Source organism: Neovison vison, chromosome 2, assembly GCF_020171115.1.
Source record: "Neovison vison isolate M4711 chromosome 2, ASM_NN_V1, whole genome shotgun sequence".
NCBI classification, from domain to species: domain Eukaryota; kingdom Metazoa; phylum Chordata; class Mammalia; order Carnivora; family Mustelidae; genus Neogale; species Neogale vison.
The window spans coordinates 183801863-183821739 of NC_058092.1; the positions used below are offsets into that span (position 1 = coordinate 183801863).

Below are 19877 nucleotides of genomic sequence, written 5' to 3' on the forward strand. Positions count from 1 at the left end.
AGGAGACAGAAGCCCCAGGAACAGGTTGCCCTCAGGAGCATGGCAGCCGCCTCAACCCTCCAGCCTGGGTAGCTTCCTCCCTGTGCTGAGGGCTTGACCAGCGCTCTGGGCTTTTTCAAACCTTCCAGAAATTTAATGGGAACTTTCCCCTCATTGTCTTCTTGTCCCTTTAAGACTCAGAGCAGTTGTTTGCTTACTCTGCAGATAATTTATTGAGCACTTGACTGAGAGCCTAGCACTGCATCTGTGCTAGACCCTGGGCCCCAAAGCTGAGCGGGACACGGGTTCTGGCCTCTCAGGTCTTCTGCAGCAGGGCCAAGAGAGGCAGTGTCCCTGTGTGCCTTGTGACAGGAAGGGAGGATGTGTGGGAGCCTGAGAGGGGCAGATAGAACCCGGTCGGGGGGGGCGGGGGGAGACAGGCCTCTTGGAGGAGAGTTTGGAGCGGAGAGCCGGAGTGGGGTTCTGCCAGACAGAGGCAGGAGGGAGATGGTTCAGCAGTTAGACAGGAGCCCTGGTGATTTCGGTTCCCAGCCTGGGGAGGGTTGAGGCCCCCTCAGCCCTTCCTGGCCTCCCTCTGCCTCCGCTGAGCACAGGGCTGGGTGTGTGCCCCTCCCGGAGGGGCAGGAAAGCACCCGAGGCTGCTGGGAGACCAGAGGCGGCCCCTAGACAGCAGCCCCTGCCCGTATTTCAGGTACGAGAAGATGATTAGCGGTATGTACCTGGGGGAGATTGTCCGCAACATCCTGATCGACTTTACCAAGAAGGGCTTCCTCTTCCGAGGGCAGATCTCTGAGACACTCAAGACCCGGGGCATCTTTCAGACCAAATATCTCTCCCAGATTGAGAGGTGAGCGATGGTGGGGGGGGCATCCCCGCTGTTAGAGGCCCACATGGCCGGGCCCAAGGTGGGCAGGGTCGGGGGTTTGTGATGAGCGTGGAGGCCCCTCACAGGACGTTTTGTCATGTGTGAGGACTTCCTCCTCCCTCTGGAGTAGTATAGACCCTGAGCAGCTACATACTGAAACCATATAATTTTATTATTAACGATTTTCCTTTTCTTCACTTGGAGCATTATGTATGTTTTGTTGGAAGTCAGGCGAGTAAGCTGTAGGACTCCGTGTCAGGGTGAGGCTCCTCACAGATACTTGTGTCGAGGGCGCTGAGCCCAGTAGAGCCAAGAGCCACAGGTCGGGTCCCGCCCGCGTTCCTCTGAAAGGCAGCCTGGGACCGGGCCGCTTGCTCAGACAGGAAGTGTGCCCCATGGCAGGTCTCTTCTCCTGTGTTCTTGTGTGCACGGACCGTCCCCTCCCTGCCTCTGCCCTCATCCCTGGTGGCCCATGAGAGCAGGTGCAGGGCGCTCGGCATGAGCAAAAGCCACCTTGTTCTTAGAATGGTCGCGGAAGCTGCGGTACCTGGCCGGCTCAGTACGCAGCTCTTGATCTCAGGGTTGTGAGTTCAAGCCCCGTGCTGGGTATAGAGGTCACTTTAAAAAATTAACTTAAAAAATAAATAATAAAACTAAACAAGTAAATGTTTTGGAGGAAGGAAGCCCCCACAGCCCTCCTTATGCTAAGTACAGTGGTTTGCGGCTGGTCCCCTGGTGCGGGCTCCCAGGCCACTCTGCGGGACCCTGCATCATCCAGCCTTCTGGGTTTTGTCCACCGCAGTGACCGATTAGCGCTGCTCCAGGTCCGGGCCATTCTCCAGCAGCTGGGCCTGAACAGCACCTGTGACGACAGTATCCTGGTCAAGACCGTGTGCGGGGTGGTGTCCAAGAGGGCCGCGCAGCTGTGTGGGGCGGGCATGGCTGCCGTGGTGGATAAGATCCGTGAGAACAGAGGGCTGGACCACCTCAACGTGACTGTGGGCGTGGACGGAACACTCTACAAGCTTCACCCGCAGTGAGTGGGGCCTCTGCTTGGGTGGTCGGGGCGTCCTGCGCTGCTGAGGTCCCTTGATGGGTTATGGGCCCCCAGGATGTGAGTCTCCCCCCACCCCCTCACTGGGATAATTCCTCACCAGGACACAGCACCTGAGCCTGTGCATTCAGGGACTGGGCCTTGTCTGGTAGCAGCTGAGGAGCGGCTCCAAAGCTGCTTTTTTTTCTTTTTTTTTTTTTTTTAAAGATTTTATTTATTTATTTGACAGAGATCACACGTAGGCAGAGAGGCAGGCAGAGGGGAAGGGGGAAGCAGGCTCCCCACTGAGCAGAGAGCCTGATTCGGGGCTTGATCCCAGGATTCTGGGATCATGAGCTGAGCTGAAGGTAGAGGCTTAACCCACTGAGCCACCCAGGAACCCCAAGCGGCTCTGAAGTTTAACTGAGATCCTTGGAGAAGAGTGACTTTGCTTGGTTCAGCTTACACTGGTGGCATAGATTTCCTTCTCCCCACTCCTCCTGGGCCCCCCTCAGGTCAGGCAGCATCCGAGGGGAGGGTGGGTGTGGCCTTACCCATCGGCCTGGGTAGCTGCAGCCCAGCCAGGAGGCTGAGTTTGGTAAGCGGGGAGAGGCAGTGGGGATGGAGGGAGGAGGACGCCTTGTCTTGTTCACCTGCTAGATCAGTTTCTCAAGAGGCTTGCAAGGCAGGAAGAGGAGCAGGGAGCTGCCTCCTTATGGTCAAGGGTCTGACACTGTGCTCGGCCCCACCTGCTCTTAACTTGACCACATACCCCAAAGCTTGGCTCTTCTGAATGGAGTGACCCTACTATTGTCTAAACTGCGGTGCTTTTGCCAGTGAAGAGACTGCCGCTACTAATTACACTGGGACCGTCCCTGGTAATCGGGGCCATAATGTCACTCTCCTTAAAAGCAGCCTCATGCAAACCAATGTGGGCATATGCTTCTTAGCTCATGGCCATGGCTGGGGAGGGAACCAGCTGCTGTCTGTCCCTGTCTCTCCACCTTCACAGCTGTCCTCTGTGTCCCCTGGGGCAACACACTGGTGGGGCTTAGAGCTACACTCTTGGCTGTGATCCCCACACCATCATTTGGAAGGCATGCTCAAGTGCCCCACAGCCAAGTGTCCTTGTCTTCATGGCCGATGGCCATGGGCAGGGCTGGAAGGTAGTATAGAAGTCGGGGAGGAGGCCTTCGCAGTGCTCCGACAGCGGGCAGGCGGGCTCACCCTTGAGAGCTCCATTGGTCTGAGCTGCTTCAGCCTGGCCGTGTCTTACTGCCCAAACACAGTGTGGGAACCCAGAGTCTCCTGTCATTGAGGGTGTCTGTCACCGGGGGGGCCTGCTGCTCTTGGCCTTGGAGGCCAGGTGCTGGGCCGTGGACAGTGATGGGCTGGGGACCTCGAGGGGCCGCTGCTGAACTGACCCGGCGCTGGGCCGCACGCAGGCGCTGGTACCCTTCTCCGTATCCTGTTCCCCAGTTGCCTTGGGCTTGGGGGATGGCTGGGTCTGAGCACGTTATTCCTGGCCTGGCTCTGATGAGCCTTCTGGTCACTTCTGTTTGGATTCTCAGCTGTTCCTCCCTGCCGGAAACTGAGGTGGTAGGATCAGGGCAGATCCAGTGTCCCCCAAACCCTTCTCTAGAAGCCCCTCCCGTCTCCATTGTCCCCTGTCATTAGGGTCCTGAGCCATCCTCTCGTGGGCCCAGCGTCTCTTCACATCTTCGCCACTTACCCTCCTCTGCGTGTTTTCTCTCTCAGCTTCTCCAGAATCATGTACCAAACCGTGAAGGAACTGTCACCAAAATGTAACGTGTCTTTCCTCCTGTCTGAAGACGGGAGCGGCAAGGGGGCTGCCCTCATCACGGCAGTGGGCGTCCGGCTCCGGGAAGAAACGAGCAGCTAAGGGTCTCAGTCCCCCGGCCTGCTGCCCCTCCGGCACGTCTCTCTTCGGGCGGCCACCCCTGTCCCTCCCAGCGAGCTGGGCCGGGAGCCGCCGGCGCCAGAGCCCGCCATCGCCGCGGCGGGGAGGGGACGCAAGCCAACTAAGGCGCATAACGTAGGGTACAAAATAGAGCGTGTGCTATTGATAATCTCTCCCCACTCCGGCCCCCTCCTCACCCACCCTGCCATTCTGCATGATCCGATTTCAGCCCGGTCGTCCGCTCCCCACGTGTGAAGTTTAGTGGCGCCCATTTCCAGTTTCTGCATTCGTCCGACAGAGTTATTTATTGGCCCAAGATGAAAAGTCACGCCATCTGACAGGCCTTCTGGGCCTCCACAGCCCGTCCTTGGGGACTCATCCCCCGTGTGAAATGTATTCTCACCAGCAGACACTGCCGGGACTCCTCCTCCCAGGGGCATCTGAGCGGCTTCCTCCCGTCCCAGCCCCCACTGCTGTCTGGCGTCCCGAGGTTCCCATCGCGACGTGTCAATGCCACTGAATCGTATGTCCGTGGAACTGGTCAGAGCCACGTTGTGACAGTCTCGCCTTCTGTCTGTCTTGGGGGTGGGAGGGGAGGTGGGCAGTTCTGCGGGCAAGTGTCTTGTCTCCATTTGGGTAAAAGGAACGAAACCAACAAACAGTGCCCTCCTTGGAATTCCCCATTGCTTTTGTGAGCCATGTTGTATGACCTAGTAAACTTTGTACCAATTCAAAGACCCTGAGTGATGCTTGCTGGCTGGAGGTGGGGAGGCCGTGCAGGGATGCCAAGGAAACTGAGCCCTGGGGGTCCTGGGTTGGGAGGCTGGGCGGGGGGGAGTGCTTCAGCCCCCGGCCTTCGTTGAGTACTGTAACTTCTCTGTTCTCTGCAGAGTGTCAGCGAGCTAGCGTCTGCCCTTGTTTTCCAGCCCCCGCCTGGCCAGATCCCTGCTGTAGCCCCCGGGTCCCACCCCCGCACCTTTAAGAAGGTAAAGTGGTGGGAGGCCTCTGGGCTCCCAGGGGCTGTTTGGGTTTAATGAGAGGAGAGTGGGCACTGGCTCTCCCCAGGTAGACCCCACCCTTCATCACCTTCTGCCAACTCCCAAGGGACCAGAGGGTATAGACCCCCGCTCTAAGGCGGATGAAGTCTCAGGCAGCCCAGGGAGCAGGTTGTCTGCACTGTCCTCCTCTCCCCTTCGAATGAATCCCTTCTGTAGGAAACCGTGCCTCCCCTGACCCTTTTGTCCCTCTCCCACCCCATAGCCCACCAGTGGATCCCACATCAGCCCACTTTCCATGTCCTGTGCGGTTTAAGGCCAGAGTCCCTTTATTGGGCACCGTGATCTCTGGGGGGGGCACACCTAGCATTAAACTCTCTTGCTGTGCATTTACAGTGTCACATGGTTCTTCTGGAGGGGCAATGGGGCGTGCGAGGTGAGGCAGCAAGTGGGGAGAAGTGTGTCTTTGGGGTGCACCGGGCCAGGCCTGGAGCTCTGCTGGAGTCACTTCCTGCCTGCCACCTTCCTGCTGCTGGAGTGAGGGGGACCACTGCTGCTTGCGCCCTGGAGGCATCTGTGTAGCATGGCTGGCTTGGTGGGGATAAAATTCACGCCTGCTGGTTCTTCAGCACTCCACGCTCGTTTACAGGCCTCACTGCAGTCTTCCTCACAGCATCCCTGTGAGGCAGTTTTGCCCCTGGGAGTAGAAGAGGCGGAGAGTCAGAGTGACTTGTCCCAGGCTGTGTTGCTCCTTTTGACTCTGTATCCACCGTCCACAGTGAGCTGGGTCTGAGTTCAGATGCCGACGCAGAGAAGCCCCAGGTCAACTCACAACTTTCCAAAATAAGCCGCTCCCTCCCGGTGTCTTTGGCCTGATAATAAATCAGTATCATGGCTGGGTGCTGTCCACAGCTGTGTTCTGTTTGGTTTCACTAACAGTTACACAAATGTGAGCCAAATGTAACAAGTCTGGAAGGCTCACAGATTTGGATTTCTGGTGTGTCTGGAAGGATCCGGAAGATCTAGCAACAGTGGGTGCCCATTACCTCATGACAACCTTTGTCCAGAGCTGGTCAGCTGCTGTCCCCTTTAGGTGCGTACGCCCTCCACTTCGTACCGTTCCCTGTTACCCCAGCGCTGGAAGTCACTCCTTGAGTTGTACGCCCCAGGAAGGCGTCTGAGCTTGTGACTCCTGGATTAGATAACTGTTCGCTCGCACTGTCTTCCTGGACTGTTACTGGCTGATGTGAAGCCCCATCAGAGAGGGGGCTGGGCCCTCTTAGAGTTTGCATCTACTTGCCGCGCTCCTGGTCCCATCTTGTTTTTCCGCTGGTGTACTGAAGGCTGGAGGATGGGTCAGACTTTGAGATCTGGACCTCTCCACTGGCTACTTCTCCAAGGGTGGCAGGCACAAGGCTTCAGGGTTCAGCAGGTACCCCATGTTGGGGACCCCTGGCCTGCCCATTGGTAGCCTAAGAGGGGGCAGTATCCCCAGCCATGAAAAAAGTCTCTTTAGTGTGACACCGGTTGGCCCTCATAGAAAGGGATGGAGTGTGGGTCAGCTCAAGCTTATCCTCCTTAATGGGTGTGACCCACGGGCAGCAGCGGAAAGCAAGCCGGAATCCAGAGCGAAACCTAGGAGAACAGGGGGTCACCTTGAGCAGAGGGGTGAGGGGGACAGTCTGGGATCTCCCCTCCAGAGGAAAGTCATCCTCTCACCCCTGTCTGTCATTGTTCACTGTGCCTGAGTGGATTTGAGTTTTGGAAACACCCAGAAAGAATCTGGAGCTAAATCTAATGAGTGAAGCGGGTGATTAAGCCTAATTAGACCATTTGTTATCACAGACAGAAAGAAACCACATACAACTTAAAGAAATAACAGATTTTCTTGTTTGACGTGTTCCTTGGCTTTTAAAGGAGTATTCTAGAGGCTGAAGAAGTTTGGGCTTTGGCCGTGTTGGGCAGAGTAAGGATGCTCTCCCAAGGGGGCTGCTTTGAGGGAAATCATGCACAGGGAACAAACTACATTTTGGTATATTTGCTTAAAAAATAGCTCTCCCCATGGCCGGACTAAAGGTAAATTAGAAGGGGAGGCAGATGGCAGTGGAGGAAATGGCCTGGGAGGAACAGAACACTGGCTTGTCAGAGAGGAGCAGAGATCAATGGGACCCTTGGTGACAGCCACTTGACTGTTCCCAGGGGACAGAGGTTCCATGTTCCAGAAGAGCAGCCCTGACTTTGGTTCCTCACCTTGCAGCTCTACAAGATTCCATGGTGCGGCCCAACAAATGCCTCTCTTGTGGGAGCTTCACGGCCTCTGCTGTTCCCTCTGCTGGATGCCTTTCCCTACACAGCTGCAGGGCCCACTCAATCCTCATCTGTGCTCAAAAGAATCCTCAAGAAGGCCAACCCTGGCCATGCTATAAAAGTGCTTCCCCTGTGCTGCCTCCTCCCCCCAGCACGTCCTGTCCTCCCATCCCCAGCTCTGGTGTTCCTTTTTTCCGTAGAACTTACGCCTAATACACTACGTGGTTCATCCACTTGGTGGATTCTGGAATTATTTCACAGACTCTCAGACTCTCAGGGACTGCGTCACTGGGTAATGGGAGAGAGCCCATGCACAGACAGGGAGTGCTGGGGGTCCCTCCCTGATTATGCCAGTTCCTGGGTCCAAGTTCTCCTAGAAACTACATCAAGAGAAAGGTGTGATGTGGGGTCAAGTTTACAGGCCTTGGAGTTCCATGGAATCCTGGTTCCACTGCTTGCTGTATGAGTTTAGGAGTGTTCCTTTCTGGGGCTCAGTTTCCTCAACTGTAAAAAGGGATAACACCTCCCTTCCTCCTATCATCATCTTACCTCTCAGGAGACAATGGAAGGTTAAATACTCAAAAAAAAAAAAAAAAAAAAAACCACAATTCTCTCACTTCCTCCTGGCCTGGCCCAGGTGGCTGGAATATCTGGGCAACAAAGATCCTAATGGCATGATGAGTGTCCTGGACATGTGGGCAGGCGGGTGATAAAAGGCTTGAACACAGAGGCCCATGGCCAACCTTATCCACATGGCTGTCTTGTAGAGACTAAGACTGTGTCCACCTCTCATCTCCTCTAAACTGACCCCCCTTTGGGTTTCCTGAAGACTTCCACCTCTCCAGGTGCCCCAGAGCAAATGCCAGCCCCACTGGGGGAATGCTGATTCTCCAGAAGTATGGGGCTGGGACAACCAAGTGTGTCTGAGGAGTGACAGCTTGGTTCCTTCTTCCCTGACTGTCTCTGCCAAGGTCACACTCTTCAGCTGTCCCAGTAATCCCCCTGGCAGCAGGAAATGCCCTCTGATCTCCCGAGGGAGCAACCTGCTCCCTTACCAGTCTTGACCCCCACTCCCCCATGAGTGCTTCATACTGCTGGGGCTGGTGCGGGTCACCTGGCTCAAGGAAACGTCTCATTGTGGGAAGTTCTTGAATATGTCAGGACAGAGGAAGTCCCGCCCCCCCTTTACCAGGCTCCTTCTTTTCTCCCCCTTTGTCTGTCCTATGGCCTCTCTTTGACCCTGCTCCTCCCTCTATCTCTCTGTCCCTCCCTTCTCTCTTCTGGCCCCATATGTAGGCCCTGAAGAGAGGGCAGAAGCAGATGGATGGTGACAGCTGTGGCCTGGGCAGTGGGACAAGGCTTTGGGGAGGAGGAGGGGGCTCGAGCTGGGCCCCCGAGGGAGTGAGGATTATGCTGTGGGCTCAGTATGAGGACAGCAACCCATGCGGGAGTGGAGGGCACAGGCTCACGCTGTGCCAGGGAGCCCAGCTGGGGCCAGGCCACGGGTCCCTGACGGCCGAGGAGAGGGGGGCTGGGATGAGGGCTCACCGGTGGTTGAGGCAACAGTAAATGATGGGATTGTACATGGTGGAGCTCATGGCCAGCCAGAAGAGTGCCAGGTACACCTGCTGGATGAACTTGTGGTAGTAGATGTCCTCTTGGAAGCTGCCCAGGATGAAGTAGAAGTGGTAGGGAAGCCAGCAGATAGCAAACGTCACCACCACCAGCACCATGGTCTTCACAAACTGGGCCAGGAGAGCCTCAGGTCACACCTCAGCCTGGAAGCAGCATCCCCTCCAACCTCCAAGAGTGGCGGCAGGACGCCCCTCATCCCTGGGAAGCCCTCAGTCTCCTGGAGCATTCATGGCCTTGACCCCTAGGCCCTACACCTCTGCCTGAACTGTTGTTCTTTCTTTCACATCCTTACTCCTTGAAGCCCAGCTTGGGGCTGCCTCATCTAGCTGGTGTCCCAGACCCCTTCCCTCAGAGCAGCTCCCCTTCCTGCAGAGTGGGTGAGCTCCTAACCCAATTCTTGGGGGATCCCCTATGGCAGCTATGGTTCTCAGGTGCCCCTCTCTCCATCTGTCATAACCCTTCTATCCATGGGTAGTAAGACTAGTCGGGCATCCCAGCCTCTGCCCAGGAGCCAGCACCCTGACCTTTCCCCTTTCAAGCCTGGTCTCTGCAGGTCCAGTACGTCGTGAGGAACGGAGGGCAAGCCAGTGATGGCAAGTGGAGACCAGCTCGTCGTGAGGAGGGACACTCAGATGGTGTCCCATGTCTGCCTACTTCCCTGAATTGCCTTATGAAAAATGCCCAGTAGCAGACATGAAACCAAGACGGGAACCTCATACTTGAGATTAACCACTACCTTCCTTGGACTCCTAACAAGAAGGGCACGGCAAAGATAAACTTCCCGGAGAAGAGAGTAGAGGAGGTCTGAATCATAGAATGCTCTATCGGGACCCTTGGAGGGCCCCAATGGCCGGGAGGATGGACGACACTGGCACTTGGGTTGGAAATCGAAGGCAGACTGCGTGCAGCTGGACTCCACGGATGGGAACTGTGCATTCCAGCATTTGAGAATTCTCTTGTGATTCTATACAGAAGCCTCCCGGAGTTCCACGGGGCTTCTTAAATTCAACATTCCAATTACGCAACATGCCTTAAGATTTTGAGATTCAGTCATTCTAAGATTCTTTTTTTTTTTTTTTTTCATTCTAAGATTCTTGAGAGTACCTGCAATTCTGTGGGGCTTTAAGATTCTCCAAACATTCTGGGGGAGTTCCTTCAGTTTCGCATTTGGCCAAGGGCTAAAGTGTGACCTCCTGGGAAGAACTCAGGCTCAGGCGGGGGCTTTGCACTGGAGGAAGTTGGGATGGATCCCGTGCTCACCTGCACCGCCAGAGGGGCGGGCTCCGAGCCCCGAAGGGCGGTGCCCTGAGGCGGGCCCCGAACTGACCCCGCCCCCCCTGCCGCCGAGCCCCGCCCCCGGAGCGCACCTTCCTCTTGGCCCGCAGGTGGCGCAGGCCGGCGCCGTGCATTTGGTGCTTGGGAACCTCGCGTCTCCAGAGCTTGAGGCCGATGACACTGTAGGTGAGGAGCATCACCACGAGAGGCAGCACGTAGATAAGGACGATCACCGTGAGGTGGTACCTGGAGGGAAAGGCAAGGGCCTGGGCATGGGACGGCCAGGGAGCGACTTCTGTATCCGCCAGCGCTCAGTTTCCCTGTCCCCGCTCGCGCCCCTGAGCCAACTCTGGCCGGCCACCCGGGGCCACCTCCCAAGGCCTTGATTTAACATAAAGGGGTGGGGGGGACAACATTGGCTAGCATATATGCCCAAAGAGGGCTTCGCCTGCTGCAAAAGGGACACCTGCTTTATCTGTGTGATTCTCCAGGTGATAGACAAATACTACCGAAAAAGGAAATAAATAGGAATGAAAAAGTTAACCAAATAGTATATTTGTTTAACATTTAAAATGCCATTAACCACAAAGGAGGAAGTAAAATTACTAATTCCATTCTCACCAATTCCATCACCATTCCATCCCCCGCGGATATCCTTATCAGGGAACAGGCCAGGGGCAAGAGGTCCAGGCGGTACAGGATATGGGTCCTCTCTTCCTGCCCATCAGCATTTGGTTGGGAACACAGCTCACAGCTGCAGGCTTTCTCTCACACCACCTTAGAGCAAGTGGCCCAGATCACCCTGACAGTCACTCATCTAGTCACTGCGGAGGACACCTTGGGCTGTGTGGGGCGGTTTCCTTTCCTTTTGGAAATGTGTGTGCTGCCCATTCTGGTTTCTGCCCATTCGTGAATGAGGTGAGACCTATGGCCCTGTCACATGGCCTTTTTCTAGGACGGCTGAAGTGTTCCCAAGGCCCCATGATCAGTGTGCCAGACTTGCTGGGCCCCTTTTCCAGAGGAGCTGCCACTCAGAGAGTGGGGGGCGCCAGCAAATGTCTTCCCTAAAGCCTGGGTTGAGAATTCTGTTTGCTTGCTCTTTGGGCAAGTATGCTAATTACAAAAGGCTTGTGGGCAGGGGTGTAGATGCCCAGATCCTCATCTAGTCCGGCTGTGGAGCAGGTAAGGGCAGGGAAGGGCAGTGAATGCCAGACCTCCTTCACTTTACCTTCATTGTAAGGTCACAGAGTGTCTGAGTTAGATAGACCTTGAGGGTCAGCAGGGCCACCTGCCTCAGTGTCCGGAGGGGGAAAGTGAGGCTCAGAGAGGTGCAGAGTGTCTGTGACATATGAAACAGCTCCAGAGATTTAATCAACACTCAAAGGATTTCCCTATCACTGAAGGCCAGCTCTGTGAAGTTAGAACTGAATTCTCTTTCAGGCTCTCACTTCAAAGTGTGACTTTAGGGTGTGCCCAGGTGTCTCAGTCGGTTAAATGGCAGCTTTTGGCTCTGATCATGATCCCAGGATCCTGGCTGGGCTTCTCGCTCAGTGGGGAGGGTGCTTCTCCCCTGCCTACGGTTCCCCCTGCCTGTGCTTGCTCTCTTCCTCTCTCTCTCTATCTCTCTGTCAAATAAATAAAAATCTTTATTTAAAAAAAAAAAAAAGTGTGACCTCAGGCAAGTCTGACCTGTCCCTCGGTCTCAGTTCCCCCATTTGTAAAACAAGGAGGTAATCACTAAGATCCTTCCCAAGTATGAGTGACATTCTTTCCTTGGGACATGGTTCAGTATAGGAATTCACTCTGGGCCAGGTTCCTATGCAGAAATGAGCACCAAGGAGCCCTGGGGATCATCTGGGGTCTGCCACAAATAAGGACTGACTCCTCTCAGAGCCTGTGCTTTTTTTGTATTTTGATTTTGGGGGTCTATGTGCGTTTTCTTGGACAGGGCGTTTGTAATTTCATCAGGTGCCTACACACCCAGCATGGGAGATTGTGAGAATGCAGCCGCCTTCCAGATCTCAGAAGCGCCTCCAACAAAAACAGCACATTTGCACACAGAAAACCAGGCTTTCCCCATACCCTCGCAGAATTCTAGGTAACATCAAAGTATCGCCTTCCTAGCTCAACGTCTGCCCTCCTGTTTTCCCTTGGTGCCTGAATCAGGGTTGGAACTCACCATCCCGGCAAAACTGGTGCTGGTTCCCCAGAGTTATTTATTACTGATCCCCCTCTCAGGGAGAAAGGCCTGTAATAAGGTGGAGAAACACTGCCCCCCAGCGGTCATCCATAAAATACTCTGCTCTCCACCCGTCCCCGAGCCTTCCCTACAAGGCCACTAGCCTTGGAGCGACCAGACCTTCGGAGCGGGGTGGGGTGCAGAGGGACGGCAGAGACCCGGCAGGGCCCGCCCTCAAAACTCATCAGTCCCCAGGAACGGGCTTCTCCGGCTTCTTCCGTAGCACTGAAGGCCACGCAGCAGGGGGACTCTCTTCTGGCCGGTGCTCCGGGCAGACGGAGCCGGTGCCGGGGGCTGGGGGGTGGGGGTGGGGGTGAGGGGGACGTTGGGGGAGGGGTGTTCAAGGAGGCGGGGCCTGTGTTGTTGCGGTGACCTGGCCGCAAGGTGCCCACAGCGGGCACATCCTCCGGCCTATGGCAGCTGGATCTCTATTGGGCGAAATGGGCCACCTCCAGGTTCGCTCTCATTTGTCCCCTGCTTAAACTACCGCATACTGGGTGCTCGTTCCCAAGAGCGGCGCTAACGGCTCAGCGGCCTGGCTCACCCATGCTCGCAGCACCCCCCAGCGAGTGGTCTTAGGATCCCCACGTGAGAGGGGGGCCAAAGTGACTACGAGGGGTCCTCCAGCCAGCAGGAGACAGAGCAGGACTCCCAACGACTGCCTTCCAAACCTCAACCAATTGCTGTCCCTCTGCTAAATGACCTAGTCGCATGCCTGGGCATCCGGAAGGAAAACGAGACTCGGAGAGGAAAGGACTTACCCAGGGTTCCACGGTGGCCAGCCCAGGTCTGAGTTCTTCTGCCTGGTCCTCAGCGGGAGACAGGCACAGGCAGCTTCCAGAAAACACCTGCCCTTTCCGCCTCAATACACTGACCCTCTGTGGCCCGGGCATGTACAGTACCCTCCCCCAAACACACCCCCTACACACATTTCCACACACCTGTGAGCACACCCCCTTCCACGGACATGCTCCTGGACCCTCTCTCACACACGTGCACACACACGTGGGTGCATCCTGGCCGCTCAGTAGTACCATATGCATACCCTCACCTAAGGACGTCCCTGTCCTTATCTGAGTGGTGGGGTGGCGCAGAAGGGGGGGGCGCTCCAAAATGGCTCTGCCCAGATTGAAGCCCTTGCATCACCACCTTCCAGCTGTGGGACTGTGGGCGTATTACTTGGTTTCTAGTGCTTTGTTTTACTCATCTGAAAAATGGGAATCATAAGACCTGCGTGTCCCATAGTGTTAGGAGAACTGATTGGCTTCGTGTGTGTAAAGCCTGACTCTCAGGAAGGGCTAAGTGTCACTTGGTGTACACATGGACTCACATAATCCCAAACACCCTCAAAAATGCACGTGCACCCCCAAGTGCATATGCACAAGCACGTACATTCTCAAGTCTATGCACCTGCACATACACATGCACACAGATGTGTACACACACACACACACACACACACACTCATGCTCCCCACCCCCCAGGCCTTACAAAAGGAGCGTCTTGCGGCCGTTGTCCTCGGGCCAGACCACGACACACTTGGTGGCGCCTCGGTCCATGGTGATGGTGGAGTAGAAGCACTGGGGGAAAGCGAGGGCCAGGGCCAGGAGCCAGATGCCAGCGATCACCGCTCTGGTGCCCAGGGCCGAGAGCCGTGGCTGGAAGGGGTGGACAATGGCCACGTACCTATGAGCAGAGGGCTGTGTGAGCTATGGGCATCCTCCCATCAGAGCAACCCCCATCCCTTTCTCCAGGACCCCGTAGTCCCACTCCCCTCCACCCCCCACCGCTGCTGGGGACTTGCAGAGAGCTATCCAGGCTGGTGACTCTCCCACACCCCTGGCCCCTGAAACCGCAGACCAGGCCCACCTCACCGCCTCCCTCTGACATGAGAGAGTTGTGCGGCCACACTGGAAGTCCTCTCAGGACATTTGCCTGAAGCTCAGCACAGCTGAGCCACTTGGCCCTATGCCAGCCCCACTTGTGCTCAGAGACCTCAGCAGAAGCAGACAGTCTCCCGGACAAAGCCCAAAACCAGCACCGCCCAGCTTTCTATGGTGGTGGACATGCTCTCTGTATGTCCGGTTCTGTGCAGAAGTCACTAACCACACGTGGCTATGAACCCCAGAAGCATGACTAATACAACTGAGGAACTGAATTTTAAATGTTCATTAATTTAAATGTAAATAGGCACATATGGCTCTAGTTACAATATCAGACAGAGCAGGTCCAAACCTTCAAACTCAGTGTTCAAGGCCCTCTGCACATGGCCGATGCACTTTCCAGCCCCCTCTCATTGCTTCCAGCACCTTCCCTGGCTCTCTCTGGTTAGGGAATAGCCCTGCTTGTGGGACATTCAGGGGCGGGGAGCAGCATTTCTTCCCCCTCCTCCTGGAATTTCTCCTTTCATTCTGGATTCATTAAAGTCCAAGTGAAAGGCCACCTTTTCCAAGAAGTCGGCCAGAAGCAGCTTGTCTCCTCAGCCCCTGCCTCTCTCCGGGGGAACCTGTGGGGGTCGGGGCTGCTGTTTGGCACCCTGCTGCCTGGTGGCCGAGTATCTCAGGCAAGGGTTAGTCTCTCCCTTTCTTGTGCCAGGAGACAAAGGCTTCGAGAAGAGGAAGAACGAGCTTGGAAGAGGCAGCGCTGGCTCTGAACTGAGTTGCGTGGCTTGCCTCTGCCCCCAGGACCTCTGAAGCCACTGTGGGAATGTTCTACAGTCTCGTGGGGCTGAGGCCTCATGGGTTGGGACCCCAACCAGGGATGGAGAGCTGGGGCAGCCGCCTGCTTCCCAGGTCAAAGGACCTGAAGAGCTCTATCCTATCAAAGACCCAGGACACGGCCTGTGCCCCCATACGGCTTTAGTTGCTGCCTTGGAAGAGGAAGGGTTTGGGATTAGGTTGGGGCTTTCTTTGTGTCATGGACCTGCTGGCCATCCAATAAGGTCCATGGGCCCTCCACAGATTACGGTTTTTACAGGAATAAATTACACGAGATTAGAGAGACAACCAGCTATCCTAAAATACAGTTAACCAAACATGAAGTAAGGATGCCTGGGTGGCTCAGTCAGTTAAGTATCTGACTCCTGGTTTTGGCTCAGTTCATCATCTCAGGGTCGTGAGATCAAGCCCCGTGTTGGGCTCTGCGCTCAGTGCAGAGTCTGCTTCAGATTCTCTCTCCCTCTCCTTTCCTCTCTCTCTCTGTTTCTCAAGTAAATAGAATCTTTACATATATATAAAATAGATTTGGGGCAAAGCAAGACGCACATTTCTTTATCAACCCACTAAACAAAAAGTTCTAGCAGGAGGTCTGGAACCCATGGTAATTTTTAAGTAGTGATGGTTACTGGCGATACTTGGAAATTTCTGCACAGCAGAGGTAGCTCTGATTTCTTTCGGTGACATTGTCCCAGGCACTGCTGGGGTCCCAGCAAAATGTGGTGTGCTGCCTCTGTTTATAATGGTGATTTTTAACTCCCACAGAAGCTCTTAACCCTTGGGATTTCTGTGCACAGTTCGTGGTCATGGGTAACACGCGTCTAGGCTAGATGATTGTTGACCTTCTCCCTGAGACACTGACCTTCTCCCTGAGACACTGACCTTCTCCTATTACTGTAGCTGGGCTTGGGGCCAGCTCTAGACCTCGGCAGTCCTGGACCCTGGATGAGGGTCTCAGCAGGGCAAGAAGAGAGGCCCTTTTCCTCAGTGGCCCTCCCCACAGATAAGGCAAGTGACTAGTAGGTCAACTTGGGGCTTGGGCTCCCTTGTTGTTCTAGGAGGTGGGATGGGAAGGAGGGAGAGCTTTTCTTCTTACCCTGCTGGTGGAGGGGCGGGTCTGGGACTTTGGATTCATACTGATCTAAATCTGAATCCTGACTAAGCTACATTCCAACAGTAGAGTCTTAAACAAACCACCTGAGCCCCCTCGAGCTTCTCTTTCCTCTTCTGTAAAGTGGGCAGACGGTCATTTGTGCACCTGTGGCTGGTGTGGAAGGCCAGAGAGATGTTTGAGAAAGGCTTGCAGACTGGTGGGGATTACGGTGTGAAAGCATGGTTAGTCCCATGTATTTATTCCCTTTAAATCCACCAGAAGTGGCTTTCGTCCTGGATGATGCCTGGGCCTTCCTCTCTGGGATTGATCCAAACCTTGAGACGAGGCCTGGACAATCGGATGTCCTTGCCCTGCACAGGGCAGTTCACATCTTGGTGTTTGGGGCACAAGAGGAGCACTGACTCCATGTGCCCTGAGCTCTTCCACTCTGTCTCTTTGAGGTTAGCCCGCCTTGGGGCTCCTCATGCACACCAGGCACGATCCTGCCATGGACCTTTGTTGCTGCCATGCCCGCCCCCTGGAATGTTCTTTCCCCACAGCAAATGGGGATCACTCTCTCTCTCCCCTCCTCCTTCCATCTTTGCTCCAATCCTACCCCATAGAAGGGCTGGTTCCATACCCTGTCTGGCCTAAAGCCTGTCCCCCAGCCTAAGACACAGCCTGGCCTCTCGGGCCCCCTTGCCCTTCCCTGATATCTTCCCACAGCACTCATGACCTCAAAATACAACATATCATTTCTTCATGCACTTATTGTTTAAATCCTTACCAGGTAGGTGTCTTTATCTGTTTATCTCCCCAATGCCCAGAACAGGATCTGTACACAGTGGGCATGGAACGTGAGAATGAAGAAATGAACGGATGCGTTCTCACTATTGCCACCCCAATCTCTGAACACCGTCCTCTCTCATCCAGATTATTACCAGCAGCCTCCTGCTTGGTCTCCTGGCTCCCATCCCACCCCCTCCAGTCCGTGTGCCCCCCCACTGCCCCACACACCCCTTTAAAATGGAAGTTCCATGAGGCCTGATTTCCAGGACTATTTTTCCCACTGATATATATCCCCCAGTGCCTGAAACAGAGAGAACACTCCAGTACTTGTCGAGTGAATGAAAAGGAAATATTAGTGGACTTGCGGAAACGTCCAGGGGGACTGAGGTGTTGCTGGTGGGGGGAGGGGTTGAGGTCGGATGAGGGACGTGCCCTTACTGAGAACAGAGAGCTCTGGGTTCTGGGCCCCTGGCCCTGTGCCCGACTTGCTGGCAATCCTACTTGTCTTGATCCTCATGTCCCAGGTACAAACACAGAAGCGTGGCCCACACAAACGGTTTTCACACTTCTCTTTTCATTTTTAATGGATAGAAATCCATTTCTCAAATTTAGGAAAACTCCATAGAAAAACAGCCCAGAGTAGAGAAGCCAGCCATTACGTGTTATTGGGCCACATGTTGGGGGTGGGGGTGGAGACTGGGGGTTAATGGGGGACAGTGGGGCTCATGCTGCCTCAAACCATCCTGACAAGGGGTCTGTGTCTCTGAGGGTCCCAGGCCCGTCCCATCTCCTACACGCACCTGGTGTCTTTCTGGGTCCCTTTTCATTTGCTGTCTGTCTCAACTGGACTCCCCCAGGGTCACACAGTCCCCTTCTGAGTCCAAACTGTGCCCTGCTGTCCCCAGCCAGCTTCAGAAGGACTGTACATGGTCCATGGATCCCTCAGCCCCCTGAGAACAGCATCAGGAGAAAACTGGACCCATTATAATTATACAGTAACTGTATGCAATATTCAATTCCCCCATATCATCTACCTAGGAATAGGAAATCAATATAAACAATTTCCTTGTAATGAAAGACACCAAAAAAAAAAAAAAAAAGATCAGCTCCAGAGAAGAACATTCCAGTAGGTCCCTAAACACAGCCGCTCTCTCCCTATGGCCTCGAACAACCGTCCAGTACTAAGTTCTTATGTCTAACCTTAGCTTCGCCTACCTTGGCTCCACAGTCTCCCGTCTTCCAGAGGCATCCTCTTGGATCACAATGTGGCCGGGAGGCAATTCCCTGAGCTCTACTCTTAACTTGCTGTGTGACTGCAGGCACGTCACCAGCCCTGTCTGAGCCCCAACCAAGTGAGACCCTTTCCCCCAGCTCCCCCACGGCCCCCTCTTGCCTGTCAGCGGCGATAGCGGTCATGGAGTAGATGCTGACGAACATGGCCACGATGGGGAAGAGGTTCTGGAAGTAGCAGAAAGCACGGCCAAAGTACCAGATGTTGTGGCTGGCGTAGACGAAATTGAAGGGGGCGTTGAAGGTGGCCATGCACAGGTCAGCCAGGGCCAGGTTGACAATGAAGTAATTGGTGACTGTGCGCATTCTCTGATGGGCCAGGATGATCCAGATGACTGTGGCATTGCCCGTCACAGCCACCAACACCAGGGCCAGGTAGGCGGTGGCCCACAGTGCCAGCTGCCAGCTGGGCATGGAGAAGGCTGTGACGCCCGTGGTGTTGCTCTCAAGGCTGGAGGAGATGTTGGCGTCAGTCACAATGACATGGGCCCCCATGGCTGCCCCTGGGTCTGGGACAAGTGGCCTGCCTCTTCGCTCCTCCTGAGCCCTGGTGCCCTGCCTGGATGTGCTACGGAAGAGAAATCCTCTTGGCTGCGGGAGTATGTGGGGGAGAGAGGAGTAGGTGCAAAGCCAGGCACTCGGGGAGACAGGGGTCACTCCCAAGCTTCAAGTGAAGACGAGCTGGGCTGAGCAGAGCATCGGGTCCAGAGCCGTTCACCCTTCAGACTCCCATGTCCTGGCCAGACTTCTCAGATGTCCCATGGAAATCTAGAATCCAAGACACAGTTTCAGAGCAGGGAACATCCTTGTCAATCATCAATCAACTACTTTCCTGCAGAAACGAAGGACAGATTCCAAGAGGGGACGTCCCCAGCCCAGCTCATTCAGTAAGTGGGTGACAAACCAGGACTCCAACCCAGGCTCCTCCATTTTGGAAACGTTCTGGATCAGATGAGCACACGGCAGCAGCCTTTGGATTCCACGGGTCAACAGCACAGCGGGCTTTCCTCCAGGCTTTGGGGAACAGGCTGGCCTGCGGTCGGGGACACGCTCACCATTCTGCTAACTGCCAGCCCTCGGAGCCACGGCCTTCCCTGCTGCTCTCCCCCGCGGGGTGCTGAGGGCCTTGGCAGGGGTTCAGCTCTAGCTCCCGCCCCTCGTCCCACCCCCTGCTTGGATGGCCCAGCCTTGACTCTCGAGAAAAGATTTAGGACTGGGTGCCAGAGCAGGGAGAGATCCAGGGGAAAGAGGGGACGGCAGGAGTGGGGGCTGGCATGGAGGCACCATCCTGGGGTCTGGGGGTGCGTGTTTACACTCTCGGCCAGCCCAGGCCAGGGGCTGCATCTAGAAAGTGATCAGGAGCACACGTTGGGAGCTGGGCTGGGGCTGAGACTCGCTGTGTGATTCCAGGCAAGCCTCTTAAGGTTACCGAACTTCAGCTTTGTCATCTGAACAGCGATAGGACACATCAGGGCATATCTCACAGTGTGTTTGCGAGCTTTAAATGAGATAACGTACGCCAAACCTAGTTAACATGGGGAAAAAGCATGACAGGGAGTTGTAGCCCCAGAGGGGACCCAGTAGTTGGCTCAGGGTTCGGCAGGTAGGAGAAGACAGAACTCAGAGTGCTTCTGGCAAGTTCTTGGGACAAGGAGGGGGCTTGCTGCCTCTTCTGTGAACCCCAGAAAGGCCAGAGGACTGTGCGGGTGTCTGCTCTTGGT

The 19877-nt window shown here is 55.2% G+C and overlaps 2 protein-coding genes across 2 annotated transcripts in view; one reads left to right on the top strand and one right to left on the bottom strand.

The window, feature by feature from the left end:
• The window catches only part of HK1 (hexokinase 1), a 60047-nt gene extending 55493 nt beyond the window's left edge, over nucleotides 1–4554 (top strand). Inside the window, exons 16-18 of the mRNA XM_044239668.1 lie at nucleotides 692–847; nucleotides 1668–1901; nucleotides 3657–4554. Of these exons, the coding sequence (XP_044095603.1) occupies nucleotides 692–847; nucleotides 1668–1901; nucleotides 3657–3801 (535 nt within the window). The 3' untranslated portion in view covers nucleotides 3802–4554. The remainder of the gene's footprint in view (nucleotides 1–691; nucleotides 848–1667; nucleotides 1902–3656) is intronic.
• Nucleotides 4555–6229: 1675 nt separating this feature from the next.
• TACR2 (tachykinin receptor 2) lies at nucleotides 6230–18707 on the bottom strand. The gene is made up of 5 exons (XM_044239669.1): nucleotides 18260–18707; nucleotides 13762–13956; nucleotides 10124–10277; nucleotides 8670–8866; nucleotides 6230–6449 (listed from the first exon to the last, which is right to left on the bottom strand). The coding sequence occupies exons 1-5, from the start codon at nucleotides 18649–18651 to the stop codon at nucleotides 6287–6289; spliced, it is 1101 nt and encodes a 366-aa protein (XP_044095604.1). The 5' UTR covers nucleotides 18652–18707; the 3' UTR covers nucleotides 6230–6286.
• Nucleotides 18708–19877: the final 1170 nt, after the last annotated feature.

Bases quoted from the DNA above. Each gene is read 5' to 3' on its own strand.
- TACR2 (XM_044239669.1), bottom strand. From the start codon at position 18,651: ATGGGGGCCCATGTCATTGTGACTGACGCCAACATCTCCTCCAGCCTT. The intron at 10,278-13,761 runs GTAAGGCCTGGG...CTTTCCCTCCAG, and splicing joins GGCCGCAAGACGCTCCTTTT to GTACCACCTCACGGTGATCG. The intron at 6,450-8,669 runs GTGAGCCCTCAT...CTGTTCTCCTAG, and splicing joins TACTGTTGCCTCAACCACCG to GTTTCGCTCTGGATTCCGGC.